This window comes from Trichomycterus rosablanca, chromosome 8 (assembly GCF_030014385.1).
Source record: "Trichomycterus rosablanca isolate fTriRos1 chromosome 8, fTriRos1.hap1, whole genome shotgun sequence".
Taxonomy (NCBI): domain Eukaryota; kingdom Metazoa; phylum Chordata; class Actinopteri; order Siluriformes; family Trichomycteridae; genus Trichomycterus; species Trichomycterus rosablanca.
In genome coordinates, this window is record NC_085995.1 from 23543661 (window position 1) to 23554665 (window position 11005).

The following is an 11005-nucleotide window of genomic DNA, read 5'->3' on the forward strand; positions in this document are numbered from 1 at the left end:
GCCTGACCACACAAATGTTCCACGTTGGATGGGCACAAATAGGGCCTGTTGGGCAGTGGTAACTCAGCTATTAAGAAACTTGACTGGTAATCAAAGGATTGCTGATTTAATCCCCCAACACTGCCAAATTACCATAGTTGGGCACTTGAGCCAGGCCCTTAACTCTCAGGTGCTTGCACTATATTCAATCCCAATTGTAAGTCACTTTGGATAACAGTGTCTGCTAAATGCCATAAATCTTTTGTGAAAAGCTTTCCTAAAAAAAATAGCTCACGGTAAAATCTCCACAAAGTTTTGACCATAAAAGCTGCACATTTATACTATAAAACAATTACCACTTGTGTAACATGAGTTTATTGAGCAAAGGCAATACAAAAATGGATGGTGTCACATTCAATATCAAATACTAACCGATACAATATTCAACAATTCTTCAAATACTTAAAGGAATGTAGACAAAACTTTTAAGATTGTGAAACTTGGCACCACTGATATCTGCAAGTAAAAGTTTAACAACAAGTGTGTAAGTCAAATACTAAAATGCACCATAGTTTGTCAAAAAGGCAATGTACTTTTCTTAACATGCACTATAAACAACACAAGAAAAAATATATACTGGTAACAAGTATGCTGTAAAATAAACCAGCTCAAATATGAACTAGTGAGGATTTCTTTTTTTCAATAATCAATTTCCTTTGCATTTTAGTGTGCTCAATGAAACAACCACTATATAGATATAGATATATAGCAATGTGTCACATAAGAACATGGTAACAGTGATGTGAAGTGAAGGTCATTGAGCTGTCAAATGTCTCCATCTCACTTTTAGTTTTAAGCCTCCTCAGTGCCACCGTACTGGTGTAATGAGGTTACAAGGTTCTAGTAGTGTAAAAACATTTTACTGGGTGTGTATAAACAGATGATGGGAATCTAGTGTTGTTTATGAACAGTTTAGTTGATGTTGTTACTCTGTAGGATTCTGGCTTTGGTAGATTGAAGCCTTGTCCTTCAGAAGATCCAGACACAAACGACAACTCCAACTTCCTATGTACGACACATGCAAAAAGTGTTAATGCTAAACGTGCTAGCAGAGTGCTTAATTACATCCTGCCAAAGCAACACAAACAAGAAACAACCAGCCTGAATGATTAAGGGCAATTCAATTTGCATACATTCTCAGCTGAATATTTTCACAGACGGCAGCATTGATCTAGGTTTAGTTAATTCAATTTAAAAACAGGACTTTTTTAATCACTAACCAACAATTAACTGTTATCTGAATCTTATAGCGACTAATTAGAACATCAGCCCCAGTTTCCTGTCAACAAGGCAGCTTAGCATGTTGAACAGTAACAAGAACATTCATGACCAGAGCTAGTGTAGCATATAGAATGCATGTTTTAAACAAAGGAAGTCAGTAGCAAGCAGTTTATTACAACTAAACTGGCTAATGGAGTAATAATTATGTCAAAGCTTTAACCAACAAAGGTAGGTAAATAAATCGTAATCAGCAGTCTTTGAATTAAGGCAGGGGGCAAAAAAATCCAAATATTTTTTAATTTTTTTAAATAACATATGTACACTCATCCATATGTGCAGGGTTTAATAAAATTACTACATGCTGCCTGTTAACCTGCAGGTTCATGTTAAAACTCTCACTCATTTATGACTTCGTATAACAAGTTTTTTTTTTTTTATTGATTCATGATGCAAATGTATTAGGTCATTTATAGCTTCTACAATTATTATCCATAAACAAAGTAATGTTAATATTTAAGAATAACAGTTAAAGTAAAATGTTTACTTTTTTGTATTGTTTACAGTGAGCCTAGGCTTGGGTACTACTGCTGGACTTTATAAACCCAATCCATAAAGCTTATCCATAACTTAATGTACGTTTGGTATCTCATGCCTGACCCTTTCTAATTCTACTGTGCATTGGCATATTTGTACTTTAGTTTTGCTTGCTTGCAGTAATCATCAATGAATTTGGCTAAAGATGGAGTCTCAGACTCACAAGTTTGAATCTCAGCTCTGCTACCAGCAGACCGGGAACCTATACGGACAATAACTGGCTCAACTGAGGAGTGCTACAGGGGATTCCTCATAACTGCTGCAATTATGACCTCTGCTGGCTGATTGATAGCACCTGCACAGATACCTGGGATAGTGGAGTTTGGACTCTTAATGCATGATAACGGATCTTTATATGAACCCGCCTCATGCAGGTAAAAAGAAGCTTTTGGATACTGCACGTGTCTGTGGTGATGTGTGATAGTCACAGCCCTCCTCGGTCAGGAGTGGAAGTCAAAAGCAGTAGAGGAGAAATTTGATTGGGTAATTGGAGAAAAGAACAAAAAAAAAAAAAAAAAAAATCCTACATAAAATCTATATCTATATAAATTGTATGTTAAAGAAAAAAAGAGGAAAAATTAATACCAAAGTGTAATTTCTAATTTCACTTTAATTAATTAAAACATCAAAACATAAACTTGTTTTCCCCCCCATACATATATTCACACATTGCTTTTTGTACTCGTTAGTACAAAAAGCAATGTGTGAACATATGTATGGGGGAAAACAATTTATTGTATTTATTTAGTTTATTATATGAGATATTTAGACAATACTTCTTATACAATAGTTCTTTTATAAAACATGGTTCATCAAAATATACTTAAAACAGTGCTGAATATAATTAGTGGTGGCATCACTGATATTTGGCAAACAAAACCTCTCTCTAGCCCAAATTATTAAAGGAACTATATTCTTCCTTGTCAAGGATGTACAAATATAGCCATCATAAAAAAAGATTATGTATGATTGATTGTGTGTTTGATTGTGTGTTTGATTTACCTTCTGGGGGGTCTGACATGGGTGGGGTGAGACAATACATATGGTATCCTCGATCACAGTCATCACAGAACAGCAGTTGGTCCTGTATCAGCACAATCAGAGCAGGATTAACATAAATGTGTAAGGAAATAGGGCAGCTGCTTAATGTTTACATTTGCATGTGTGAAATGAAGGCTCCGTTCTGGTCAATCGTTGAGCTTACATCATTCTCGGATGTACCGCAGACATTGCAGCATTTACATTCAATGCATTGCCACCGGTATGTTTTCACTGCGGCCATCATTACTGCTGTAAACTGCAGACAGGAGGGATGACCTGTAAAAGAAAGAAAAATATTTATAAAGTCGCAAATACTAAAACAGACAAAAGACTGGCCACAGTTTTTTGCCATAAACACTGGAGTGTTAATTAAATTTCAATAAGAGCTAGCGGCTAGACAAACAAATATGGTAAACAGGGCCATTAGCCTAGGTTTGCTTAAATTCCATGCCAATTCACACTGAAGGTGTTACAAAAGTGCCAGAATTTAACACAAAAGCTTTGGTTTATCACATTTTAATCCACAACAATGAAAGCCTAGTGCACACTTAGAGAAGCTTGGGTACTTCGCAAGTAGACTGGGTGTGTGCCAGTCACAAGTATGTAGACTGCACCAGTCTATAATGTATTTATTGTCTATGCACTTTATGGCATTCTGTGTACTGTGCATTTTTATATGATGCATGTTAAAAATGTTGCACCATTGTCCTGGAGGAACATCGTCTTGCCTCGCTTTACACACTATATATGTATATATATGTATAGGGATTTGATTACAAACCTTCTAACACTTGACTTGACCACTTAGTGAACGAATTCCCATTAAACATTAAGGCTCCAGTCATCTCCATTATGTTTAAAATAATCAACAATAAACTATGTAGTGTGCACTACATAGTAACTCAAAGCAAGCAAAACTGAACACAGGCATAACAAATACTACAGGTAGTGTACTACATGGTTCATGTTGTATTTCAATATTTGTGTAGAATATCCTAAATTTAACAATAAGTACACCATGGCTTACGCAGGCCTAGTACTTACTTCTGAAAGGAAAATTTAGATTTTGTCAAATTTCCCCCTTCCACTAAACACCTGTTAAATGTTATCTATATTTTTGACAAACTGAATCAAATCAAAGGCACTCAGATGGTGCATCGGTAAATCGCATAAGCCCAGAACCGCTGGGATACAGGATTTGAATCCCAGTGGTGCTATCAGCCGATCAGGTGTCTACATACAGGCATGATTGGCTATGTCTGAGGGGGTTTGATTGGCGTCCTGTTCGTGGTTTTTACTGCATTGCACCCAGAAGTATGTGTGTGTATGTGTATATACACATTAATTCATTATAACTTTGCTGCTACAGTTGTCCATCATATGCCACTCAGTTTTGGTTGTTATGTATGTTTTTGCCTTTGTATTGTAATTCTTTACAGTGTGTACTCATTGTTGTATCATGCTACTGGGGCTTTAACTTCCTTTTGGATCAATACAGTATCTATCTATGTACTTAAATGAGGTGTAACTTTAACCCTTTATTATTAAACATTTTGTCAGGAATTCAGCTAATTAGCTTGAGAGATAAACTTCTTACCTGACCGTCCACAGTCAGAGCAGGACACAAGTTCCTCAGATTGTCCGGTCTTCTGGTTCATGTTAGAGTCACCCAAGCAGAAATCACAGTAATCATTTGGTGTTGCCAAACCATTAGGACCTTTCTTAGGGGCTTCAAAATAAAAAGAATTAACTATGACTTAGTGTTACATGTTAGAAACAAACACAAAAATGCAATGTATAATTATTTATCATTTATTAGTCATTTCTGTTGTATTCATCAGGATTGACATGATGTACAGAACTTACTCTTGGTCTCTTGTTGGGGTGGAGGAGGAGGGGGCTCAGGCTCCTCTTTATCCTCTCCCTCTTCCTCAGCCAGGTGAGAGTGGGTATAGTGATAACTCAGGCCAGGTCGATTTTTATAACGCTTACCACAGACTAAAAAAAAGACAACTGTGTATAAAATTCTGAAGGGCAGCATTTCTAAACATGTAGCAGTTCATTATGAATATAACTCACTGTCACAGGCATATGGTTTTTCACGATCTTCCAGTGCTGCTGCGGCAGCTTCTGATTTTTTCTTCCCATTTCCCACTCGACCCTAACACACAGAGCAGTAAGATTAATACCACCAGAGTCACTTCATCAACAAATTGTAATTCAACTTAAGTGTGTCAGTATGGGTGCCGCTACGTTAGCACTAGCACACCACTCCAGTGTTTGAACTTGCGAGCTCGTATCTCACAGTAGGCTGTGTTTGAGTGGGAAAGGTCAGACGGGGTCTCTTCCCACTGCGTGTGTAGGGGGAATCACATGAAGCTTAGCGTGGCTCTCTGTACGCGATATGGCTTGTGTGGGAACATTGGAAGGTGATAAAATGTGGCAGCAAATTGGACACAGGTCAGAGACGTTGTGTCTATCCGACTATCCTTGATTCTGATTGGGAGTTGCGCAAGCAGCAGCAGATTCTCAATCGAGAATAGGTCATGACTAGATTGGGATATAAAGGAGGAAAATCCAGAAAAAAAGTGTGTCAGTCCAATCTACCTTGGACTTTCCTTTCCGTCTTTTTGGGGTCTCCTCTTCAAAGTCTTCATCGTCCAGGTCATCCAGATAATCTTCTGGATCTAAGATTCTCTGAGAACAGATGATAAAGAACTCAAAGCTAAATGTATGCAAAAATGCCTGGTAACACAATCACTTATTAATAACACTTAATTACTTAATATTGTTTATGTTCACATGTACAAAATAATCAAGATAAATGCTATGCTATTAGCCAACTGGGTGTCTACACAGACACGACCGGCTATGTCTGGGGTGAAGAAGGTCAGACTAAAACACTAATAATAATAATAACAAGAGGAAGAAGATTCAGTCTTCTTAGTCTGCATTAGGCAATTGATCACTGAAGACTTCTAAGCTTTTATTTCTACTATTGTCAGTTAATTAAAGCTTCAAGCAAATGAAATAATCACAGCTGCTTCTTTTTATTGCATTTTACAAAATGTCACATCTTGTCTGGAAATAAAGTTTGTATGTTTTTCTTTAGATTTTGTGGATCAGACCAGTAAACACTATAATTTACTGGTAACCACAAGACTTCTGGTTCTTAGTACCAGAACAATGCATTGTGGGTACCTTTCTGGCACGTGTGGATCCACTGTGGGTGCTGGCCCCAGTGGCTCCTGTAATGTCCGCAACAGCTGGGTCCTCCTCCGGTCCTCTGAGTTCTGGTGCAACTCTCTTATCCAGCGGCTCTCCTTTCAGCAGAGCCTCCAGGCTGCTGCCATCCAGTGGTCCCAATCCATCTTTCTTTAATCCTAATTCCACATCAGCTTTGAGACAGAAGACAAGAGAAGTTTTAGAGATATGAACCACTAAGTTTCCAATTGGCAACCAAAGAAGCTGAGATGCTAAGATGAACCACATAATCTAGTAATTACCTGCTTTAAGTGGAGGCAAAACCAAAGCAGGATCTTCTGGTGGATGCGCCCTTCTCTTCTTTCTCCAACGACGAGCTGGATATGTATATAGTTGACCTGGTCCAACGCCTAATCAGGAACAAAATATGTAGTAAGAAAACATTAAGAACAAATAGGTTAAGGTGATAGGAAAAATCACAAACCTGCACTCCTGTGTCTTTTCTCCATCCAGATGTAACAGTTGCTCTGAGCCACTCCAGTCTGGGAGTCAAGAAAGGGCATAAGGATGCTTCTTTCTGCACAGAGTCGAGCATTGTAGTTGTGGCACTGCTCCATGGCATCTTTGTAGTACTGCTCCCCCATTCTATGGTATACATTAGTATTTTAATAATAAATAATAGTTCCTTTATACACATACACAGTATACACACCATTAAACATTACTACCATGTTTGAAAATTACAAAGTTACATTTAAATTCAATTAAATTTTTTTTATTTAAAAACACAATCATTAAATCCAAATAGTTTATTAAACATAAACGTTTTACTGGTTAAACTGTCATGAAGAGCTCATACATTAAAACAAACAACAAAACAAATTTTCCCCATGGGGATCAATAAAGGAATCGTATTATTATTATTAAAAGTCAGTATAACTTTTTACTAAATGGTTTGAATAGTTTTGTAGAACAGCAGCTGCAATTATGGGTCAGAAAAAGTGAAGCACAAATCTGTCTAAAGATATTCCGCCATTATTTTTCAGCTCTTTGTTATTTTGGGATAGGGATGACTGTAACGTTGGAACATTTCTTTCTTGCCTAGAGTTTTGAGAGTGAGAATTGTCTTTTAATTCGTTATTTTTGTGTACACCATAGCATTCATGATGCCATCTATAAATTTCATTTCCCCCACACCCGCTGAACTCATACAGCCCCATATTACACACTACCTCACCCATGTTTCACAGGTTAATCTTTTTGTTTTATAAGAGCAGAGAATGTGCTGGCTTCGTTTCATGTTCCTAAGCAGATTTTAGTCTTGCAGTTTTATGCCGATTTGTTAGTAATGGCTTTCTTTTTGGCCGCCATCCATACATGTTGAATTTATGTAAAAATCAGCATACTATCTAAACACTCACAGAAAGACTTATTTCTGTGTATAGATCCTGTTCTAAATTGGAGGCACTGGTCCATTGTAGTTTAATATTGTGCAAATAGCAAACTGTGCATCTTTTGGGGATGGCCACTGCACCTTAAGTTACTTGTAGTGTGGTTTATCTGATCCTACTAACTAACTAACTGTCCTACTAACTAAAGCCACTATGTTTTGGCTTATGATTAGAAGCTTACCAATGTTTTTGTATCCTATTCTATTTGGTTTCGTACCTTTACAGACAACCTTTCGCCATGTGGAGCCATGATGGATTACACATGCTGCATAAATGCCCCAAATTGGTAAAATACTGGTGTTAACAGCTTATTTTGTCCAACAAACAGACAAGCAGCAATATTTAGTGTAGTTAGTAGTGAACGGGGCTTAAGTATTTGAAACTGAACACAGATGTGCAGTGCAGCTTTTGTTACACTGAGAGTATTCAATGTACATGTTACATACAATGTCTAACCAGTTTTTTTATTTAATTTACTTTTGTTTTATAAAATAATGTCTGTGGCATTTAAACATTTGTTTATATTATTTATTTAATCATTTGTTTATAATATAAACCACATTTTAACGATGTATTGTGAAACTACTACAAACAATAGCCTGAACTATTATACCTAAAAGCGTGAAGCACGCACTACTGCATTTGTTTGTAAAGGGCGTTTATAATAAATAATTGCTAATAACGATCAATGATGAAGAAAAAAGTAAAATTAATTATTAATTATACACCTAATATCTCTGTAAAAACAATGAATGGAGACGGTTAGCATGTCTGCTTAAATCAATAACTTTAGGTAACCACTTTCTCTATTATCCACATCCAACTTTCTTACGGTAACATAAAAATAAACTGTCTGATTACCAGATATTGATAGACAAGAAATATTTCGAGAACTGATATTTAAAAAAATGTAAAACCAACTTACACTTTAACAACATTCTCAACGGCCGCCGCCATTTTTTTGTTGTAATGGTCGAAATGATGCTTCTGCGCATGCGCAGTGTAGTAACTGTAGCAGCTGCGCGCACCCCCACGAAACCCTTTTCAATTACAATCACTTTTTCTGGCTGTGCTGCTTAATCTTTAAATATGCTAATGTGGTACTTATCTAAACCCCCACTGCAGTGAAACACCAGTAGTGATTGCTTCTCCCCTTTTGTGCTAAAATCATACCACATTTACAACGTTTTCTCTGGTTTTACAAGCATTTAATAATACTTCATCATGTAGGTGAATAAGCATTACACTGAAATCTAATTTAATACTAGTTAATCATTTAATACTCATATTTCTTATAATCTTATATTTAGAGTTACATTTTCATATTTTTTTTTTTACTTTTTTATATATTTTAATGTTTATCTTTTTATTATTATTGCTGCTGGTCTCACTGAAGACCTACCAAAGTTTCGTTGTATAACTACAATGACAATAAAGTCTATCTTTATCTTTAAAAATCTAAAAAAAAATAAAAATAACAGTTTTATGCTGACTTGAAAAAAAAACCCATTTTTTGTCAAAGTAAAAGCAGGAAATACTGAGTAAATACTTTAATTAGATTTTGACAGTTTTAACATGTAATATAACGTAATTGTAGTACTATATTTTGTTCTAACTAACGATAGAATAATAATATATGTAACCACTGATTAGAATACATTAAAGTAGTACATATAGTATTAACACAGGTTAAACATTACCTTTTAATGGAACAAAAATGTTTTAATCTCAAAAGGCTGGATTTTCATTGTAAAAAGTCAGTATTTATGTACCCATAAAATCTTCAAATCTGATGTTCTTATTGTTAAAAAAAAATTCACTTTAACATCAAAACAAAAAACAAGGATTGAATATAGTTTTTCATTTAAATGGGTTAGCGAACAACATTGAAACAGTTATTTAATAAATTAAAATAAGGTGTGTTAATAAAATGGGTAACATACAAAATTGATGTATGTAAAGAATTGCATAGGTAGATTGCATAATTCATAGGCATTTGTTTAACCTTAAACTATATAATTTAAATTGTTGAATGCGATTTAAACTGTTAAATGATCTCATTATGTGTAAGTATATATTGTGTATAGTTAAAAGTTGATATTTTTGTCCAACCCCTTTAAGTCTACATATAAATCCTGTGCAGACCTTCCACAAACTGTTTGCATTTATTCTATCCGCGCTAGACTTTATATGCACTTGTTTTTATTGACATATTGTTGCACATTTGTAAGTAGAAACAGAAGTCGAGTACAGTAGTTGCGTTATAAACAAAAGTATTTAGAAATTCGTTTTCATTCATTTTCATAGCCGCATAGGCGCACATATTCCCGTCCGCCATTTTCTTTACTCAGACCAACCACGTGTTTAAAATCACATTGCCTTCACTATATAGTGCACTGTGTACGCTTTATATGCATAGTTTAAATGGTTAACAAATTAACTACTGCGCACATAAATTCGTACAATAAACAGTGTCTGATAAATATCGAAACAATGTAGGAAAACTTCTTCAAAATACGAAAACAAATACATATATCTATCTGTAGGGAGTAGGGAGAGGGGCGCCATTTCGGACACAGCTCTCTGAACTGAAGGCAACATGAGCTTCAAAGACCGCGTCGTTCCCACATCCTAGGTTTTCACTACATTTTAGCAAGACCCTGATCTTTGGAAGTAATTACTAAAAGTTGTTTCTTTACACTTTAAAACATTTGTGGAAAAAATAGAACGTTATACTAATACAAGCAGAATGCTGGGTCGTACAATAGAGTAAAGATATATAACATGATCAACGGAAACAATGGGACATCTGGACCAGATGGTTTTTCACAGGAAATCCATTCAACAAACATTCGTGACACTTAAATGGGACCTCTAAATATACCAGAGAAATATCCCTAAAACATTGTTTAAGTTAATTTTATATTCATGTGTGTGTTCACATACTTACATGTTTTTGTTTTACCTAAACTGTAATTTAACAAGTGATGCCAAAACACTTTATACACTAAACCACAAAAATTTTTAGACATGAGTTACTAAGGAATACACAGAGGCTGGGTATATTTTATACTTTCTTAATTTGATATATAAAAATGTGACTAAATATGTATGATTCACAAGCCTATCATTAAATGAATACAAATAAAAAAGGTCGCTTGAAAAGTATGGCATTATCATACGTAATAAATATCTAAATATTTTACAAATATCAGAATAATTGATCTTTGACAAATTAATTACATTTAAGTAGATTAATCATTTGAAATGTATACTTAATAAATAAAAGACGTATGGGCATTTCTAAAATCTGAAAATTTGCATTTTATGACCTTAACCCAGCACCTCAAAATTTTTATAAACACATTATTGATGTAATTTATATTAGTGGGGTGCAGACAATTAAAACATTGTTTAATAACTTAAGAAATGATGATTTAACTGTGAACCTCTAG

The 11005-nt window shown here is 35.1% G+C and overlaps 1 protein-coding gene across 1 annotated transcript; it reads right to left on the reverse strand.

The window, feature by feature from the left end:
- Positions 1-338: 338 nt before the first annotated feature.
- dpf2l (D4, zinc and double PHD fingers family 2, like) lies at positions 339-8535 on the reverse strand. The gene is made up of 11 exons (XM_062999950.1): positions 8476-8535; positions 6584-6744; positions 6402-6509; positions 6097-6293; positions 5503-5592; positions 4975-5056; positions 4762-4893; positions 4493-4624; positions 3059-3171; positions 2857-2938; positions 339-1044 (listed from the first exon to the last, which is right to left on the reverse strand). The coding sequence occupies exons 1-11, from the start codon at positions 8505-8507 to the stop codon at positions 965-967; spliced, it is 1209 nt and encodes a 402-aa protein (XP_062856020.1). The 5' UTR covers positions 8508-8535; the 3' UTR covers positions 339-964.
- Between the last annotated feature and the right edge of the window lie 2470 nt (positions 8536-11005).

What these genes read in the sequence shown, in the direction of transcription:
- dpf2l (XM_062999950.1), bottom strand. Translation starts at nt 8,507, where the DNA reads ATGGCGGCGGCCGTTGAGAATGTTGTTAAAGT. An exon ending in GTTGAGAATGTTGTTAAAGT is followed by an intron (nt 6,745 to 8,475) that starts GTAAGTTGGTTT and finishes TGTATACCATAG; the next exon opens with AATGGGGGAGCAGTACTACA. An exon ending in ACCCCAACAAGAGACCAAGA is followed by an intron (nt 4,625 to 4,761) that starts GTAAGTTCTGTA and finishes TTTATTTTGAAG; the next exon opens with CCCCTAAGAAAGGTCCTAAT.